General features: G+C 35.2%; 1 protein-coding gene across 1 annotated transcript in view; it reads left to right on the top strand.

Annotated features, from left to right (window-relative positions):
* Positions 1–386: 386 nt before the first annotated feature.
* Positions 387–22,744, top strand: part of LOC128875844 (uncharacterized) — a 196,338-nt gene continuing 173,980 nt past the window's right edge. The window contains exons 1-2 of the mRNA XM_054121775.1: positions 387–749; positions 22,227–22,322. Of these exons, the coding sequence (XP_053977750.1) occupies positions 22,280–22,322 (43 nt within the window). The 5' untranslated portion in view covers positions 387–749; positions 22,227–22,279. The remainder of the gene's footprint in view (positions 750–22,226; positions 22,323–22,744) is intronic.

The raw sequence follows: 22,744 nt of genomic DNA, 5'->3' as shown, positions 1-22,744 counted from the left end.
AGCGAATAAAACAGTTTTCTACACGGTTATGTAAATTAATTAACTTAAACAGTTATGTACATTAATTTTAAATTGTTTATCACATAAGGTTAAAATGTTGGATTGGCGATAATATTCAATTCCTACCATACCAACATTTCATAAGATAGAAATCACTTTAATCAACATAAAATCTACTTTAGCAACAGTCGATACTAGTCCATCGCGACTAGTATCGCCGGCAGAGTATACTTTCTATAAAAGCTATCGTATGCTGCCATATGAATGGTAGGTAAGTACTCATTTCCTTCGATCGAAACAACGGCGTCGCTAAACGAAAGGCGCCAGGCGCAGGAGGCGGAGGTACGTTTGTCCTACGGGTTGCCAGTCGCCAGGAGTTTAGTCGGTGCCAGTCCCGAAACGCGTTCACGTCTGGACATCCTGCGGGGCACGATATCGAAAATGGCAACAGACATGTACATTTGATAGGGCAGTCCATTCGAGGGAAAAACAGACTCTGTTAGAGCGGTAGGGCATAATGAGCGACTGACGAGGTACGCGATAATGAACGAATAGTTTAGGTAGACCGGTCGTTGCCAGTCGTTCGTTGGGAATTCCGTATCGGGGCAGCTGGGATTGTGATTATTACTTTCCGTTCAAATAATTTGCCCAACAAGCCGCTAGCTTTCCGCGCGGAATAAACGCGGCGTGTGTGGGAAGTTAAGCATTCTCGATGGCACACCCGTGACGAATGGTCCCCCAGGATAAAGGTAAGCGATACATTTGACGGTTGATTCCACTTTTTTCATTAATATTGAGAACACACAAGTCATTCATCGAATTCTACGCTAGATGTCCGAGTCGTTGTGGGAAGGACCAATGCGTAGGTACAGCTTATCTTAAATTAATATGTTAACGGTATGAGAAATAATAAAACTCCTTGTTGGTCTCTACCGCTAAACGAATAGATATATAACATTTTTAGGAAATCGTATCCTTTCGTGATAAATCAGTGAAATGGATGTTTAACGAATCGAGAACACACATATGATATTTTTATGCACTCAATTCACCAATTGTATAACTTGTTATATCACCCATCTAAAAATTTATATATATTTAGACAAAGAGGTGATTACTACTTCCGACAAGTGCTCTCAACGTGAATTGAAAAGGCGAATTAAACCGTTACTTGTTCGTTTTGCTCTGAAAATAAAAAGAAGGAATTTCAGTATCTCTTATCCAGTTAAGATACTTGAAAATAGCCGAGAAGAATAATGCGAGTTAATTCTGAATGAACGTTGAATTTAAAATCGAATTGTATTTCATAGAATATTGCTAATAAATCAATAGTGTGAAGGAGACAGAGTTGCAACATTTTAATACTGTTAAAATGTAACAGAAAATTAGAGTATTTGAAGTCTTCTTGGGTTTTGAGTAGACGGTACACTTTCCAACTGAATTTTTATACGCTTAGTTTGCATTTAAATCGTGTTTTCATGGAAAAGTGAAGTCTAAGTAATTACGAACGTACTTGTAATCACGTTTTGTAATTTATTCCTTACCACAAAGACTGGAATGTTTTATTTCTTTTAAATTTCACTAATCAAATGCAATAAAATTCTTGCGTACGTAGCTTGAAAGTTTTAACAACAAATGCGAACTGCATGGATATTACGTTATTCGTCAATTTTTGTCTACATTTATCAATCGAGTTGAGCCAAGTGTGGCGATAAGCCAGCTTTGACTTACCCGCTCCGCTATTAAATTCCTCGCGGACATTGACTCAGTGGTTGCACGTTATCGCTTTGGAAGATGGGATTTAACGGTTTAAATTAATTCGTCGGTAGAGATCTCTCGTACCGGTAACTAAAACTGCAAACTCGATGGGTCGCGTGAGAACTCGCTTTAATTAATAATTAATCACCATTTCTATCTATGGAACACCAAATCGAAAATGCAAAGCTATTAATGTAAACCAAATGAATTTTGAAATAATTATGAGTTTATCAATTACGAAGATAACGCAATTACACCTTTAGCGAACTGTATCCCAATAACGTTTTCTACTGTAAACAATGAAATGAAAAAAAAAGTAAAAATAATATGATTATTAAAGTTTTAGAGTTTAAAACAAATATAGAAAGGAGAAACACAATTTATATGTAAATTAAAAATTAAATTAAATTAAAGTTTTAATTTACACGAAAATACGCACTTGCGGTACATATACAGGGTGTTCCCGGATCAAATGGCCAAACTTAAAAGATGAATTCAGGATTCCAAAACAAAGAAAGATTTCCTCTAGAAATATGCTCGCAAACGCTTCTTTCAAGAGATATTTACTTCTGAAGTTATTCTATTAGGAATTAGAAATAAAAAATTACAAAATAATAATAATAGAAATAATCGCTTTTCAGTAATTTTTTTAATGCTTTTTAATTATTAAATGTTTTGCTCAAATTGATGACATCCAGCACCTATCAACAAGTACTGCACCTATCGGTGACAAAATGTGTGATCGACATTGAATGTCTGTAATTTCTTCACATGGGTGCACTATCTTTCGTTTTAATGATTGAAGATCATTAACAGGCACATCATACACGTTTTGCTTGAGTGTACCCCATACAAAGAAGTCTAATGGCGTTACGTCTGGCATATCATTGATATACTTTTGTTTACGCACAAAAGCGTGTCAATGATCTTCAAAACAAGGACAGGGACATTTCGACATTATTCATTCTCATAATTCTATAACTTCAGAAGTCAATAGCTCTTGAGTGAAACTTTTGCGAGTATATTTCTAAAGGAAATTTTTTTGTTCCGGGATCCTAAAATCATTTTTTAAGTTTGGCCATTTAATCCGGGAACACCCTGTATATTCGAGTGTGGGAAATAATACATACAAGATTTTCTTATGTATAATAAAATATCGTATTATATTGAGGAATGAAACAGTGCGATAGGAACTCAAAGACATTAGTATGTAAGTAATGCCGAAATTTAATTTCTATCGAAGAAAGTATCGCGATTCATAAATGCTAGCGATGGGAAATTAAATTAATTAACTTTAGAAAAACTGACAACGAGCCACGAATCATCCCGTGGAAGTTATCTATCTAGATCTAGATCACTTGCGTTATTTATCATTATTTTTGAAAACCTGACTTCAAAAGTATTTTAAAAATAAGGGCTGTTTCATACGTTTCTCGGGAGGATGGAAAGAAACGAATGAAGTGACTTTGATCGAGTATCACTTGTTTTCAGGAAGCCGTAATCCAAGAAAATTTGATACAGTGTTACCTTGTGATTAATTTTGCGAGTTACTCGTACAGAAAAATAAAACCGCGGTAACCTATCTATCTCTGTCTATTAGCGCATTTTTATATCATTTTTATGTTAATGACAGATGGTTATCGTTTATACTTTTCATAATTACATGTTTATATTACATTCACATTAATAAAAGCACAGAGATAGATAGTGTACCACAATTTATTCACTCTTTCTAACAGTGGGACATTTTCACTTACATTAGATTGGTCAAAAAGTTCGATCGGTTTGTCGTGATGGTTATCTCTCTGCAAGTCAAATGATTACTAACTTCTTGAGAACTTCGACAAACGAAGAATTATGAATTTGTCCAAAAGGTGGGGAAGGATCATAAAACAAAATGGTCATCATGATGAAGATTAAATATATTTCCTTCTCCTAGTGTACATGAAAAAGCCCAATATACAGGGTGTTCGGTAACTGGTGGTACAAGCGACAAGAGGATGATTCTACATGAAGAAATAAGTCGAAAATATAGTATAACGATTTTTCATGCGAGGCTTTGTTTTCGAGAAAATCGACTTTGAATTTTATTTATAATCCTTCCCCACCTTTTGGACCAATTCATGATTCCTCGTTTGTCGAAGTTCTCAAAAAGTTGGTAATCATTCGAATTGCAGAGAGACAACTACCACGACAAACCGATCGAACTTTTTGACCAATCTAATGTAAGTGGAAATGTCTTACTGTTAGAAAGAGTCATATTAAATCAATTGTGTATTCTGAAGAAATCACAAGTTGTGAGCAATTAAAAGAAAAGATTATTGTAGCCTTTCATACATTAAAACGATCGAGTACATTAGAAAGCGTGTATCGAAATTTAATTAGAAGAGCAGAAGTATGTATTCGGCATAATAGGCAACATTTTCAGCAATTTCTGTAATAATAAACTTTATGATTACTTCGACATTCCATTTCATTATGTGTTCCTAATTTCCGTTACGATTAAAACAAACTTAAACTGCAATAATAGCCATCGAGTCAACGATATAGTGAGATTCGTTACAACGAGGTATGATGAAATGTACCCGTACCCGGCGAAAATTCAAAGTCGATTTTCTCGAAAGCAAAGCCTCACATGAAAAAATTTTATTCTATATTTTCGACTTATTTTTTCATGTAGTATTACCCCCTTTCCGCTTATACCACCCGTTACCGAACACCTTGTACATAGTTAGCAATTTCATTGTTTCTACAGCAAATCGTTTTCTACGATCTTCAAAGAATTTGTCTCGTTTGCTTGAAGAACAGCGAAATCGATTCAGTTTACGTTTGTACTCTGTTGCCACGAGGCAATGTCTCGTTTCTTACTGTTTCATTAGGTTGCTTTCAAGAAACTTGAACGCTGACAGAACGTTTCGTAGCGATTCGCTGTTTGAAACGGAACCCGCCGCATTCATTTCCTCGGGACGTATGCCAGGAAGTTTCTCGCGAGGATTCTCTTAAAATTCAAGACAAGCCAGAAATGAAATCCGAATATAGGAGAAATAGCTGCGTTCCGAGACGCGAGCTAGAATACCTCGAGAATTTATGAATCCGCGTCCGGCGTAATTTGCTTAAAACCTGAATAAAGAATATAATTTATGATGGGTAGATCGTTATCCTATTTTTGCTTGGCATTATGCAGGAATTTTTAGGACAAGGCCTTCCAAGGTTAGAACTACCGCGTTTATCCGTCTTGATTATTTCACACTTATCATAAGTTGGGATTTGCTTAACCTTTTTGACCATAGTGGGACATACAGAGTATCCTGTAACTGGTGGAACGAGCGAGTAGGGGGTGATTCTACGTAAAAAATTGAATCGAAAATGTAGAACAAAATTTTTTCATGTGACGCTTTCTTTTTGAAACTTGAAAGTTTGAGAATTTGTCGAGTATGCGTGCACTTGGACCAGCTCCATCTCGACGGATTTCATTGTAGATCATAAACATAAGAAGAAAGTAAAATCGATGTAAGAGATATCATCATGTTGAAAATGGTTTGTAAATATTGCAAGAAACATGGAAGTGTTCTCCTACTCCGAACAGTAAAATAATAAAATCCGTTGAACTGAAAGCAAATCAAGTACACGCTTATTCCACAAATTTTCAAACTTATTTTGTTTCGAACAGAAATCGTCATATGAACAAATTTTATTCTACATTTTCGATGATTCTGAAATATGTTATCAAATTTATTATTCGGAACAACTTTTTCCTATACGTGTTACCGCTGGAGACGCTTAGTGTTCGAGATATTCATTAAAAACCTTTGGATACAACAATGTAATTAAAAAATAATGATTTAGTAAACCTTTCTCTCGCCTATGTTTCGATCAAATATCATCAATCAATCTATATTTTGGTAAAAAAACTGGAGTCCGAGGGGCAATTAATTTCTAAGGGTTAGTACGTAAGAGTTAGGTGGGGCAACCGATACAATCTATATAAATCAAAATGTAAATGTTCGTTCGTTCCAAAATCTTAAATCTCCGAAAGTCCTTCACCTATTGCTTTGAAATTTTGACATAATATTGCATTCGAATACGCGCGTGTTTTTATATACCTATGTCACGCCTGACAGTTAAAAACGTTTTCTTTTTTATAAAAACAGTTTTTTTGTCCGCAATGGCAGCGTCATCTGATGAACGTAACAGCAACACACTCAATACTGAACGTGATTCTTGACGGTTGCTGTCACTTAGCATTGTAAATGTTTCATAATTCACGATAATTAGTTGAACATTGTGTTCCGATTGATCAGTTTCGATTAATTTTCATTTTGATTTAATTATTGCAACATACTAAAAAACGCGTAGGCAGGTACAGCTAGTACGTATTTGTATATTTATTGATATCACGACTCGAGAAATTTTTCAATACAATACAGGGCGGCAGAGAATCTTTTTTGTTCACACAAAAACACTTTCTATCGCTAAATATTCCCAGCAACCTTTACAAAACACTTTAAAACCGTACTTCTGGTACACTTAACAGCTTAATCCCTGGCAAGCACTCGAACGCGCAGGACGGAGAAGTGCCCCTGGACACCACCATTAAACAATAGACGGCCGCTGCTCATTAACGTTTTTTTCCCCGGATCACGTTACGTCCACCGTGAAAAAGCTTTTCCCATTCGCTTTTATGCCGCGCGAGCGTCAGCCCCGTAAGCCGAGAAGCGGGCTCAAAGGGTATCGGCTCGTTAAAAGGAGCCAAAGCGACACGATCACGGAATTCCAGAGCAACTCTGCTAGAACGGGTTAGAAATTCTTGCGAGGGGGCACGAAATTCTGTCGAAAGCGAGCTGTAAAAGCTGGAGGGGACGCGATCAGTTTGGATCGTCGCTATCGGGAATTTCACAATTTCCGGCCGAATCCAATAATTTCCTCGTTTGATACGTGTTCATTCGCTAGCGGAGCCCGGTTACGTCGGAGAACTCGATGAACCTAACGATGATTAAATGAATTTAGATTGCACCGCGTGCACCTGCACGCGGTACTCGCGCGATGGGGTCTGGGAGGATTAGTCGAAAAGAATTGCCCGACGCGGATTCATGGGTTTCGAATGCAGGAACGACTCCCGAATAGTTTGAAAATTGGTGAGAGGACGATGGAGATAGAAGATTGAGTGGAGGATCTTGGGAGACGAGGTTCGAGTTAATGTTAGATCAGAAATGTGAAGAGGGATCAGAACTAAACATCACCGCGTGATGCATCAGAGCATTTTAAAATGATTTATGCAGAACGAAAAGTGACGAGGAAAATGTAAAAAACTTTAAAAACTGCAGAACGATTGTTAACCCCGTGACACACAAATGAAACAGAACTTGATGCGTCCAAAAAATACTATTAGTTTGTCTGGAAAGTCCGTGCCGATTTTTGGTAGATGGTACACGTCTGTTTATATTGAAATGATTGAATACAATTAACATTGGTGCATCCCTTAAAAGGTGGAAAGGTCGTGGAACAAAATGGTATTTATATAATTCAATAAATATATATCAAAATTCAAATGTGCCTTTGCATTTTTCTTAAAAATTGGCACGAATTTTCTGGACAACCCAATATTTAATTTCGCTCAAGTGAACAGTGATGTGGAAGCTGAGAAAGAGTACAGTAAATTTCGATTTTTATATAACATTTAATCAGGCTGATACATAATGACAATGAAAGCAACTAAATAAAATTAACAAATAATAATTTTATTGTTCTGTAAAGTTTGAAATATTTCGAAACATTTTGGAGTATGTAAAGGAACTAGATATTATTTGCACTGCCAAGTGGTTTTACTTCTTATATTATTTTTTACGCACACACGGCATCTCTTGTAGGAAATTCCTTTTTATTAGTCGAGGGTATATGTTGAGGAAAATGTACCCACTGCCTGGCCTGTAGCCGAGACAGGCATTCATTTTGCAAATTCGGAATTCTACATTCTTCGAAATATTGACATAAAGAATATAGCATTTCATTCAAGATAACGAAGCTGACCTGGAAATCTCAAAAACGCCACCATCTATGAAAGGAATATACACTACATAATGTGCTTCTTAAAATCGTGCAACTTCTGTATAAAAAGTTGTTTTATACAATTCATACTTGAGGAGTTCGTGGGTGCGAGTACGTTATGTGGACCACCCTGTATATTCGGCTTGTTTAAAAGCTATGCAGATTTTCTAATCTGAACTACTGTCGATTATTGAACGCGAGATTCGACACTTATTTAATAATTTTACTAGGTTAATATAAATATTCAGCTGCCAAATGGATCGCTGTTAGTTGGTAGTGAACATGATAAAAGAACGAAAACATTCTGGCCCGTCCAATATCGCAGCCAGCTTCGAAACACTCTGTCTATGAAACATTATTCACTTCTTTCGCATTCAATTTGTACGCAAGCGAATACAAACGAGCTTGCGCAGAATGCTCGATAATATTTTCAAACCAATTTTCCTGTAGTCGGCCATCATAATTTGATCAATGTTTACATCGAATGCAATTGCATTTTTGATAACAAAACCTTGTTGACACGAGACACACACGTCTTACTACAGACTACAATAGTTTGATACAATGAGATATTGATGAATGACAAAATTGCGAGAGTATTTTCTTTCACATTCTGATGTATTATTGTACACAATGTATAATAATTGTTCCATTAAACGGCAAGCCTATGCTGTTGTATGGAAAGGTAGTCGAGTATTAAAGGTAGTATTACAGGTAAATTTAAAATGTGTACCTGCCTATGGTCAAAGCTTAAGGAGCTTCCTTGTGTAGCCTCTTAAAAATTAGATGATATTAGAACATTTTTTCAAAGTATATAGTATATCAATCCCAAACTATGTCTGTATATCAATACATATTTAACATATATTCTCAAATTTTTTTCTAAGTAAAAACGTTTGTTATATTTAGAATTGTCGTAAATTAACCAGAGCGCCTTAAAATAATTTGTCCGCATAGCAGACGTGAATACGGTCGTTGCAATTGTTCGAATCAAACAAATCAAAAAGATTTTTAATCTGTATAATTGTGATTATAATTTGAGCTAAAATAAAAAAAATATTGAAAAATGACAAGGTAGTGGTGTGTGAAAAAAGTGACAAAAATGTAGAATACTTTTTAAGCCATAAAACTTTAATTTTGAAAATATTTATTTAATTCTAGTTAAACATCGTTCCTTTCCTCAGACATATTGTAATACCGCGTCCCCATACCCAAGAATAAAGAGTCAAAGAAGACCACAAATCGTAGGGTGCGGGATTGGTCGTGGAGGTAAAATGGTCGGTTGTCGATCCGAAGATCGTGGATTCGAATCTCCATACCGTATTCTTCGTAGAGACTCCCCTATAATATTAATCTTTGACAATTATTATGGAACTCATTAAAGTTAACGTGATTGTTAATAATGCAAGTGGATGCAACTATAAAAATTAAAGAAAAATAAATAGATTAAATGATTTCAAAGATATATCGTATACTATAAAACGATGCGATTCCTGTTTTCATATTTTACAACCATGTGGCTTCATGTAGGGTTAAAAACTGCGAATACTTCTGCGACTCGCTTCTCTATGTCGACGCCAAGGTGACGTAATCCCTTGGTAGAGGTTACCTTACGATCTAGGAAATTGTCTACGAAGCCAGCCTTGAAATATTACAATCCACCGCAGGAATGACAGTAAGTAAATTGTATAAGGAGCAAGGAATATTATCTCACGTATGGAGCGTCATCCAATGGCACGTAATATTCGCGATTACACCATACGAATTCGTTTGAAATCCGAAGGGCTTTTGCGAGACCTCGATTGAATTTCACGCACGTAGGAAACTGCGTTTTTCGCCTGATGGGTACACGGGGAATATTGAATTTTCAGAGAACGTGGACAAGGTTCGCATGGGTAAGCTAACGGGAGGAAGTTGATTCTCCGCGAGGCCGATTCGACGATGCTCGCGGTGGGTCCGATACATGAGAGAAAAGAGCGATTCAGCCGCGCTAACTATTGCTTTTGCGATCACCGTTCGACGATGTACGTGCACACTTCGTCAGGCTCGTCGATAAAGGCTGGCTTCGATACCTTTTTTGCGCATTTTGCTATCGATTCCACGCTCGCCAGACATTGTCGAGAACTTCGTAAACACTAAACTGCGGTTAATTCAGGTGCTTCATCGCACTGATCGTTGACACCGTTTTTCCATCGGTTATTTTTGGTTTCTCCATTCTGTTCACCAGCATGATTTAACACATTGCGCGTCGGTCTTGCTATATCAGGAAATTTCTGAATTCTGAGCAATCAGACATACAGGGTGGGTCTACAAAATTAATAGAATAAATCCAGGGGAAAAGAATGTATTCAGATCAAAATAGAAATGACTAATATTCTTCGAAATAACATGCTTGTGCATTGATACACTTGTTGGGATCCAGGTGAGGAACGTGGAGACCGATTTGTACACTTTCAAATATATTTCTGACGTTTAAAAAAATACAACTCTGGATACAACGAATACTTGCGGAAACAAAATAACCGACTGACACGCAGAAGGACCGACAAGAATAATGTTGCTCTTCTGAAGATTCCTAAATCTTATATCCTAAACCTTTTGGGTTGAAAGAGCTATGACGCTTGGTACTGGTTGACCAACTCGTTTAGGATGAGGAAAAACCCCTACCACCTTTTCCACCACAAATTGTTTCATTCCAGCAATTTCCGACGGCAGAAAAAATCATTTTGTTTATTTTTGGAACGAACCCTGTATTTATGTTATATATTTTGTCATCTCACTATGGAGATGTTCAAAATGATAGGAGTATCTGTACAATGGAGAAGTTCATACCAGTGTACAGTTGATAGTAATTGAAGCTTCTAGATGTAAGCCTTGTCTTTTGTATAAAACATTTCAACGTTTTGCCAACATGCCAGTTAGGTTTTTCTGGACCCAAATGACGAAATGACACATTGATATTGAGTCGTTGAGTCGTATCGAAGTGTGCAAGTGACTTATATTAGACTACGGCACTCGCCGTATCAAAGTAAATGGAAAAGGAGTTGAGGAACCTGTGCTAATGTTTCATTATTCTCGTTACCATGAGCTCCGTGATTGAGAGCCAACGGACAACGGACCATAGATACCTTAATGTTTAGCTTAATCATCGATCTTACAATAATACGAAATTCCATTCTAACATATGTACAGTGGGTGTAGAAAGTATTCGTACACCAATCAATTTACAAAAAAACTATGTAAAATTGTAATTTATTAACTTATTTTTTATGAACAATGACATTTTAAAAACATTCTACATATTCTCGGAAATCTCTAGAATAGATAGATTACAAAAAAATAGCTATTTATGTAAATTACAAAATTAACAAGAAAAAAACAATTTATCGATAGAAATACTGAAGCAACAAGTATTCGCATAATTGTTTAATTTTTAACAATTGATTAAAAAAAAAAAGAAATTTACATTAATTTATAAGTATATAATACTTCCTTCGTGGGATTTCCTTTTGATTTTATAATTATTGTAACATTTCTAAGCATTAAATTAACTAAATTATTAGTTAGTCGAAATGGGATCTTTTCCCATTCCTCTATTAAAACCTTTTTTAAAAGTACTTTACTGAAAATTTGATGTTTTCTAATTCGTACGAAGCAATAAACTAATGTGTTTACGTTACAAAGTCTACTGTAAATGGTTTGTCATAAGAATCGTACAAATACTTATTGCTTCTATACTTTTGCCCACTTTTCGCATTTTTTTGTTAATTTCACAAATTATATTAACTAGTAAATGTTGTTTGGACTATATCTATCTTAGAGACTTCTGAGACCATGTAAAATATCATTGATTATAAAAAAAAAAGTTAAGAAACTACAATTTCACAAAAAAGTTTTTTTGGGAAATTGTTCGGTGTACGAATACATTCTACACCCACTGTATGTATGAACAGCAGTATGCTTTTATAACAAACAGAATGTATTTAAAATTTATTAGGTATTAACTATCGCTTTTTTCTTCTGTATTAACTTGCTTTATAAACTAAAATACCAGCAATAGCCCTGAAAGAAATCAGATCAGTACAGACCACAACAATTTTGTTACAGCATTACTTTCGTAGACTTCGTGTCTTTGATACGAAATTATAAAATACATTTCATATATTGAAATTAGGGGATGAAGAACTACATCAATTTATAAATATTATTTGCATCCTATTTCACCAAAAATTCTAGCAGAAGCGTTATTAACAATTGAATAATCCAAAATAATTAATGTATATCACTTGTGAGTTGAATCAATATAGTATACATTTTCTATACGAGTTCTCCTTTAAGAATATCAACAATCCGAAGTAAACTGTTGGAGTGCGTATAGTTCGGTTACTCGGTTAAGCTATGAAGTGAAACTCCTCGCGTGTACACCTTGGCCACTCTAAAGTCGAGAGAGCCTCCAGGCACTTACCTATCACAGGCTAAGTAAGATTTTTGGTACAAAGAGCAATATAATTACGTTTCGTACCGGATCTACTAATTGAACTCGCGTAAGGCTTACCTAGCAGATTCCGATAAGCAAACGTTGTCTCTGACGCGACACTATTAAACGTTTGAATAGTTTCCAATCGATCGATAGTTTAATGGTTTATCATTTATTTGAACAGATTGCTTCGAACAACTAATGGCAATGTCTATGGCAAGATCTATTAGATAAGCTCCACGGAAATGTTTAGTTTAAGTAGCAATTCTGCTACGATACGTAGTTAAGTTATACTTTGTACTAAAACAATTTTCTACCACAGTATTCGTCATCAAATAATTGAAACGTTAAATTTATTCGTGTACATATTTATAATGAAATATTTATTTGGAGAAATTAAACCAGTCACTTAATCTAGACTTTGTTCGATAGACATAGAACGGTACGAGTACTTGTAGAAGTGACTGTAAGTAACAAAAGTATTTAAAAAGTAGAGAGAACTTCTTTTAACAAATAGATACTCTTAGCAATGTATTTCATTTTTATTAAAAACAAAATTCAGAATTTAACATATTTTTTTAAATATTTCTTTGTTCCTACCCGAGAAACATATAATATTTATTAAAAATCTTTTTATCAAACCCTTTCAATCAAATGTCAAAGAATAGCTGTACTTTCCATCTCAAACAAACTAAAATTTATTTATTTAAACTCTTTCTATCAAACCCTTTCGATCAAATATCAAAGAATAGCTGTACTCTTCATCTCAAACAATCTAAAATTTATTTGTTGAAAAATTCAAAATTTATTGTTTTTCGGTGCAGGTACAATAAATCTCGCGTAATTTTATTATCGGCATTCCCTCGAATATCGCCAGGAATCAATAGCAAACCAATGAAAAATGTAGAGATGAAAACTAACATACGTTACCCCGACCCTTTAACGACATTCATCTGATTTATCATCCGTGGTCGAGCGTGACACGAATAACATCGAGATTCATTCTCGGGGAAAGTACGTGTTATGGATGAGATATTCAGTCTCAAACGCGCGAATCTCGTGAAATCTCGACCAAACTGTATTTCGTTCTCCTTGTGTATCCTGTGAAAGAAGACTGCGACGCGTGCGTAAATTTGGTTCGACTATCTTGAGTAGGAGAGGTTATCCAAAACTATGATGAATACAAGAAAGAGCTGTGTGTTTTAATAGGATACGATATACATAAAATGAAAATTTGATAAAACATCGTTTTTCATTTCGATTGTGACTGTCAATTGGTTCTGTATTTTTGACAATGGTTTCCAAAAGTTCTCAAAAGCACTCCCTAAAAACCAGAGAGAATTGTTATCCCTGTTATTTAGAATGTTTGTTACGCTCATGATAAGTTGTTTTTAGTTATCCAAATAAACTGAATGTGTTTAAATGTACTAAATTATGTTATAAAAATTTGTAGTCAAATGAAATGCAAAATTCTCACACTGACATAGAAATCATGGTTATTACATTGTATATTGTAAACGATCATGAGAATCAAAAGTCATATGTTTGTATAATAAAATTTCCTTAAACTACAGTGTAGAAGTTATAGTCTTTATTAATTAAGATAAATGGTACATTTAAAATGTTACAAAATAAATGTCGTGTGCCGTATTACGTAACAATGTCGAATACTAAAATACCCTAAACATCTTCGATTTAAATAAATAAAAAATTAATTTAAAAATAGTTTCACAAAAGACATTCGGTGAAGCACCATCGAGGATGAATCAGATCTTGGTTCGTAGTTCTCCTTTTAACCTTATTAAGACCTGTTTATTATGAAACTCCCTGTACATAAGACGAATGGCAAATAAAATACAATTACCCTACACCGTTTCACGGTTACAAAGTAACATTTTAAATTTCCAGGTGAACGAGTGTCAAACAAATGTCCATCCAGCGTAAACTCCTCTTCGTTCGAAAACGTCCAAGTTGGACTTTATGAAAGCATTGCTTTATCGTAATCGCTACAATTTCAAGGTAAAAATGGAGTACTCGAAGCTCCGTGCAGGCGATAAAGATGTCATAACAACTCCAGCATTCAACCAATCGGTTTAAATCCGTTTGGGCTTTACAGAGCTCGCGAACCTCGCAGAACTTAAAAATGGTATTGGCTTTTCCCCTTTTACGGCTTGTATTTCCCCGAGCATCGGCTGTAAAAGTATCGAGTTTGAATGGGCTTTAAACTAAAGTTAGAGTTTGCAGTGTCGCGTTTCACTATGTATCGCATCTGGCCGCCGACTGGGATGGTAACTTTTTAATTTCACCCTTCAAAGAACACGCTATGCTCCACTGTATTTATTACATCCTCTTTTAATGGGCCCTTCGCGGTAACAACAAAGAGAAACGTTAACGTTAATAGAACAAACGAAACAAAAACAGGTAAACTTACCACACATCAGTAGACACTTGCTTGTTCGACTTGGAAAATAGTAAGTAATATGGAATTATAATTTTCTAAGACAATCTATTATTTTCTATTTATACTCAACATTATAATTTCATATTTTAAAGTATTATTCAGTCTGAACACTTAGTCCAAAGTGAACGAGTATAAAATAAAAAGATATATTTATTTAAAATTCTAAAATACCAAGGTGAAGAGTTATAATTAAGAAACATGGAAATGTATCGAGTGTCCAAATATTAATGCAATGCAGGAATAATACATTATTTAGTAAATTGTTTGTTATGCTACAAATTCATTTACAAAATTTACATTTCTGTCAAACAGAATATACGTTCTAACATACCACACAACAAAAAGTATATCAACTGAATAATGGTCATGTGTATATTGCAATAACGAATGAAGTATTATAGTGCTCGAATATTATATACGAGTCACTGTATTTAAAAAATGAATCGACAGGAAATTAAGAACAAATCGTCATTTGCATTTAAAAATGTAATTTCAGAAGAATTACGATGCTTATGTATCATACATGTGAAAGTTTGTTTATACTGTAAAAATTGTCCATACTTGCTTTGCTGTGATTGGAAATCAGAATATCTTTTATCGATTACGATGAATCCTCGATCAATGTATTCATGAAATCCCTGGATCATGTGAGAAATTCCTAAGTAATTTCGGAAATTTAATATGACTTTGGTATGGAAGAAGTTTCTCCAAGACGCGCTTTAATACTCAAGAAATGTTGCCACTTAAAGTACTATATAAATGCGGAACGGAGGAAGGAGTTGGGATCCGTGAAGTAAGTAGTATTTGAAATATATGTTAATATATTCAAAAGCGAGGAAGTTTAAAAATTCTTCCTTCAAAAGAAATTACGCAAAAGAAATCTCAACCTTAGAAATAGAAATGTTAATTTTATAATAAAATAACCAACGAAATGATTCTGCTTTGTGCTCTCAAGGAATAACTTAGCAAATTCATCAATAATTCTAATAACATGAGATGCCATCACTATTTTGCATTCGACGCTTCTATCAGTATAGCTGAATTAATTTACAAGTTAGCTTTATCCTCAATCTCTTGGATGCTACATTAAGCAAACAATATTCGATTGAACGGTTATGTTTTTATTTGGTTTTTGTAAAATAAAAGATTTTCCAGAAGTGTTTTGTTTCCTAATAATACACAAATTGAATCAAATTTATACGAATTTTACGCAATTTTGTACTGCGCTGCGCGCTGATAGCGTATTTTATTATTAAAAAACAAAATCCTGAAGCCACTTTTTAAAAAACCTAACATTTTATAATTTAAATTGTACCATTTAATTCGCAAATAATTTAAATATGCATTCCTATGTTTATACAATATTGAATAAAGGAAATTACTAGTAAATAACACGAAGATACTACTAAGTAAAAATATAAACATTCTGTCGGATTTTTTGCATCAACATAGATGGTGTACATAATAACTACATAATACATAAATAATACAGTACATAAATAATTATACGAAACAAATTATTGCTGAAATTTTCAGTAGTGTCTCTATAAAAATAAAAAGTAATGTTGGCCGTGGTTTTAATTCAGGGTTGAATTATTCTGAAATTGCCCGTGGAATGTTGGGGTGAAAGTATACAACTAGAAACGATCGCGTGTCCCGATAAACATGTAGGTACTACGTTTATACGTGTGATCGTATATCCGCCGTTGCAGTTACATGAACGCGTAATGGACCGTACAGAGAATTGCGAAGCATTAACTGGACTTTAATGTAGTGTAACTCGAAGATTTTTATCGAACTAACGAATTTATGACGAATCCTGATACGGTGGACGTTCAGATTGGTATTATTATTATCTTAAAAGAAACTCGTTTATCAGAAATAAAATATTTTATTCGAATAAGAATTTGACACTTGAAAAGTTTGACCACATTAACACAACTGTTACAAACATTAGTTAACCACCTCCAGAAGTAGTCTGAAGAATCTTATCTCAAATTATCTCCGTAAATAACGCAAGCCATCCGGTTCGCTAGAAAACTAAACTGTCAAACACCTCAAACAGTAGACATAAAGAACACCGAAATAAAATATGTAAAGACATTCTTGACTTCATTATCGACAACAAATTAACCCTTTGCACTCGAATGGTGACACTCAGTCACCATTAGGTTTCACGCAGCAAATCTACAATAGCTAATCTACAATACCTTTCTTTAGGTTTAATTTCTTTGGAGCTCAAAGTGTCGATAAAATGATTGTCGGCGAGGTAAAGGTGACCTTATTCTCAAATCTAGATAGCTTAGAATTCATGGCAACAGAATGCTAAGAAACATCTCGAGTTGCTGGTAGATACCAGAAAAAATTTACAGACTTCACGTACACGCAAGAGTTAGAGAGATTGAAAATCTAGCTAACTAAACTAACTGATCGCGAACCGCCACCTGCTGTACCATATTTAATGATTTTCCGCGACAGGACGTTCTTTTTATTATCAAAAAACTCATTCATTGCTTCGTGACGCACTAAGACCCAATTGTAACGGAATATTTTTTTGTTACTATAGTAAAATCTTATACGCACAAATTTTTATAACGATAAATGCACAGAAACCATCTCCACTACAGACCACTAATACCAGCTACTGCTCCTTGATGTTGTCCCTGCTAATCTAAATCTAATTTCATTTTACACTTTACACTTTTGCACTTATCACTTGTGAATTTTACACTTTACGCTTTGCACTTTTTATATCTAAAGATCTTATTACAAGTTCACAGCCATTAGCTCTCGATATTATTCGCGACGAAGGATTGTTCGTCACGAATAATACCGATTACCAGGTCTCACCACGTGGAGGTTGCTGCGACTGGAGACCCGGAAATAGAAAGAATCAAATTTCTTTCGATCTCCCTCTACATAGAGTATACACACATAGATGCATACTCTACGTAGAGTCGACGAGCTTAATACTAAGTACGATACCGTGGAAATCAAAGAAAACAAAGTCCCTTTGATTTCCAAAGTCCAAGTCTGACTCTGCCAAATAATTATTTCAACTAAATGGAAGCTAAATGGAAATCGCGACACGACGCGACCATGAAACTAGACTTACAGAGTCAGTCCCGTTTCCTCTGGTGGGTCTGATTCGAGAGACAGACGATCAACATCACCGCCAGTACTCTACTTCCTGCATACCTGCTGCCGAGGGCCCAGATCCGACCTTACAGTGTACGACGTAGGTAGCACCGCGTCGGGTTGCCCTGCCCTGGCGACACCAGGTATGTCTGACCGTCGTAGAGTCCGAAACGGAGTTCTACTCTCTGCACAACGTCAGGAGTCCGGGACACGACTTGCATCCGTCTTACGGATCTTTTGAACTGCGCTGCGCCGGGAACCTGGACTTCGCCTGACGCGTACAGAGACTAGAAGATTCCTCGGAGGCGTCGATTGACCCTCTCTCAAATCAGACCCACTAGAGGACGGCAACCGATCTCGGCCAGTCACATGGTTGGTCACTACACTTATCACATCAAGCAATAGTGACCGAAGTGGAGAACGATGTTACGAGCCCAATATAGACTTACGAACAAACAAAACAAGTTGATTAATAATTATTTGGCAGAGGAGACACTCGTACACGCAACCTTAAAACTAACCAAACCAAACTAAGATACTAAGGGAAACTACAAATAGGAGGGACGCGAGACGCGGATGCGCGATCGCGAGATCCATATCGAACGAAGGATCAACGACGAGTGAGTTTTCGCCCCTCGCATACCTGCTTGGGCGCGGTCGTGCGTCGTAGATTGTTTGTGCCTCTCAAAGTAGAGAAGGGGAAGGGCGAACAACAACCGCGTGACATGTCATGACATGTCGATTCGAAGGATCGTTGGATGCATCCACAAAAGAATTTACGAAACATTAATACCACAGCATAATCATATTCCCCGTCATAGTTTAAATAATAAGTATTGTTAATAATTAATTCAACTATTGTCGGAAATTAATATTTAGTTGGTGCAATCAGCAGATATTAAAATATTGACAAATTTCTCACGATTAATGTCTCGAATGAATATTTATTCCTAACCGTAATTTTGATTAATATTTAATTGAACACTGAATGATACTGTATGTATCATAAACGTTTAATTATTTCAGATTAAGTTTTAATTGTTCCAATCAGTAGATATTAAAATATAAAAAAATATCTCACGACGAGCTGTGTAACGGGACATATTTATTCTGTTACTACTCACCCATTTCATCGCCCCACAGCATTTTTCACCACATAACGTGACATGAATTTCGGCTGTTCGAAAATAAAAAGATTTTCAATCTTAAAAAGGCCTCGAGTGCAAAGAGTTAACCTGACTCCCTTGTATAAAGTACGTAAATGACTCTTTCACGAAGAGGTTGAACGTTACAAAAACAAATAGTAATAACAAACAGAATTATTACGACTGAAAGATGCTAACTAGCTATCGATGGAGACAAGAATTGCTTTGGATGTTTACTCTATTTATATAAATAATACAAATAACTATCTTAAAGCACAACCATGACTATAGAACAAATATTATGTTTTTGTAATAAACAACTTTTGGAATATTCAGACAAATAGAGAAGGGAAATTTTGTCGGGTAGCAATACTTCCTCTCTGTTATGCTTAATAACAAGCGGGGAAGTAGACTGGATACAAGATATTGCAGTGAGAACCGTGACGCATGACCGTGGATAGACAAGTACTTCGAGATCTATCACACGAAATATAATTTCTACGGTAAATTACTTGCCTCCTTCCACAAGACAAAGTTTCTGTCTTGGGGTTTGGTCGTCTAGAGGTTAAAATTGAGTAGGACGTAGTCGTGCGCAACCCACACATGAAGCAGAATTTCGATTACAATGTCTTCGCATGGATTCATTTATCTACATAGTTCGATAGAAAGTTAGCACTGCATTCGTAAGTTAATGTTCCAGACATAAGAAATGGTTCCAATAAATAGTTTACAATCACAGCTGTCTTTACAATTATAATTAAATTGTTATAAATAAAAATGTTGTATTTATTTAGTATAAATATGTATAAAATACATGTAGGTACATATTTGTAGGGCATCTTCGAAAAAACACTCGTACTACAATAACAGTTTGGATTAATTCATTTATTCTCCTAACCTTGTCACAAAATTTATAATTAGACATTTCATATATAAGGTCTACTTGTAAAGTCATAATTTTTTAGGTATTTCCGGTAGTGCAATTAGAGAATGTTTTAGACAAAAGATTATCAGTTCTTGATGATCCACATCTACATGTTTACGTATTTTTAAATCTGAAAAAATGCTTTTTACGTAAAAATGTAAAGCACCATATGTTTTGGATGTCATAGTCGAAAATTTTGTGGAAACGTAATTTCAATGAAAAATTATTTGAACACTCAATGTATCGACTCTGGTAAATTGAACTTGAAGAGATCGTCAGTATGGAAAATTCTGATTAGCGACAGAAAGTAGCAAGATGAAAGTCAGAATGAGTACGTGCTTGTACCCTTTGCATGTTGAGCGAATAAAGCTGTTCATCATGGAGTATTCCCCGAGCAATTGCGTGTTCTACGTTCCCCAATCTTGCTGTCATTTGATTGCTAAACCCTGTTATTTTGGCCGATGCGATTGAGAACGCGCCCTTCCAAATCTATAGATCCAGCTGTTCTATGGATTTGAAAGATGTATCTAGGTCTATCCGCATTAATAATACGTTTCCGAAACGAGTCAATATGCTGTAGACTGTTTATCAGTAGTGCAAATGTGTATTACGGAAATACGCCATGTGTAGGTGTTAGATTTGAATTAGATGGATTTCTTATATTTAGAAACTAAAGATATTTGAATGTATCTGATTATTATAAAGGGGAGTAAAGAAACACTTTTTTTCTGATACCTTTTAGTAAACCTCTAAAAGTGTCGAAATTTTTAAAGTAATCAATATTTTAAAATATCCAATAGCGATCCAACAGCAATACTAATAACCGTGTAATTTATAAAAATTCTATATTCATCGAGTTCAGAGTATAGGACTCGGAAAAATCCGCCTCACCACACTAAGATGCTTATATTTACTCTAATGATCACAATTTTTGTAAAGATAATTAGTAAAAATAGTGTTCGAACTGTATACTTTTAGAGTACTTCCAATATTGTAAAAATAAATTCCTAAATATAATGTCGTAATTTTTGTCATCCCTAAGGGTGGTGTTCTCCCTTAACCAACATCGTTAAAATAAAAATATTTCCTTGAATGAGAAGTCACGCGCGAAGTATAATGACGTACGTATAACTTAAACGCATCGATCAACATCTCTCAGCGCTTCGGACTTTCCGACTTACAAGCCCGTAGCAACTAATAATTTCCGGCATCGGTGATTTATAATGACGTGCACGTAAGCATCGCTGTTAATATCGATTTCCAATTTCACCATCGCTGAACTTCTCGTGAAAACATACAGGTCCTCGTAATTTCCGTGTACCAGTATTTCTCAAACCTCACCATCCCAGGACCTTAATACAGGAAACTTTACGAAATTTACATTTATTTCAACATTTGTATTAATTTAAATATGTTGACTTGCGTAATTCTTAATATTATTTAAAATTATGTAATGCGATCTGTTCGTTACGTACATTTCTTCGAAAATATTATTTTTAACATACATATACTCGCAATAAAAAGTAAAAGGAAATGGATATATTAGTCTACGTTTGTTGATAGTTTACTTTATCAAAGAGATCCTTAATAAAGGAAAATAATCATCAGACTCTTAGAGTAGAATTACCCTTTATATATTTAATCGAACTTCAACTTCTTTTAAATAAAAATTGTATTAATTTTTTAATAATTTTTATTCGATTCAATTTCAATTCCTCTACATTATTTACCAAGAGAGTGCACCAAGGATTAAATATGAGAATAGTTAAGTGTATATCTTCCATACCATTTGTGTTTTATTAAAAACTAGATTACTAAAGTCCCTTTTGTAAACCTAAATGAAACGAAATGTACAATTTCATTTCATAACAGATTATGCACTTTCAACCCTTTTTCTTCACGCTCGCAAAATATCGTAAATTTGTAAATCATCCTGTATAATTTCGTCCCCTTCAGAGGCAAGTTTGCGACTCCAATTTGAGAAACGCTGCTATACGCGATTCCGCAGCCGATGTTTCAGCAGCCGTTTACAATTTTCGTATTACTGCATCAATTTGTGCTTCTCTTTCGCTCTGCGTCCGGCACGAACACCAAATTGAACGCAGCCCTGTTTGCGTGCAAATACACGGAAGACAAGTCCTAAGCGGAGCGGCGCACGCTCGCGAAGCAACGTGCTACGCGGGGAAGGTTTTCCCTAGTATATGTGTGTTTGCATGAATATTTCCCGTTGTGCGTCCAAACAGAAGTAATCAAATGCTCTTTCCAATTGAATTTCAGGTGGGAGAAGAAGAAAGCACCTCTCACCTTAGAGAACAGAGGGAGAAGGAAATATGGGAAAAGGCGACAAGCGGGGCATCGCGCAACGCAGCGACGGTGAGTGTTTGTTTAATGTTAATTAAACCGTGCGCGGCGACACGACACAGTTCATGCACTTTAGCAATTGCATATGACGCTCGACCACTTTTATAATTGTTTCTGCGGTTTGAAAATGCATATGCCACTGAAGAAATTGGGAAGCTTTTAACCTATTTATTTACAACTTGGACAGCTAAATTTCATTGCGTTTATTACTTAGGTTAAGTGAAAAATAATGATTACGACTTAATTATTTAATAATTGTTTCTGCGGTTTGAAGATACACATACCGCTGAAAAGTTTGAAAAGCTCTAAACCTATTTACTTGCTACTTAGACAAGTACTAGATTGTCCCAAAAGTTTATTTCGCTTTATTAATAAGTAATACATGCACAATAGCACTATGAAATTAGATTGCCTATTTATATAAACGAGACCAC

The sequence above is a fragment of the Hylaeus volcanicus genome, chromosome 4 (genome assembly GCF_026283585.1).
Source record: "Hylaeus volcanicus isolate JK05 chromosome 4, UHH_iyHylVolc1.0_haploid, whole genome shotgun sequence".
Lineage (NCBI taxonomy): Eukaryota > Metazoa > Arthropoda > Insecta > Hymenoptera > Colletidae > Hylaeus > Hylaeus volcanicus.
This window is presented reverse-complemented; position numbering and strand designations above follow the sequence as displayed.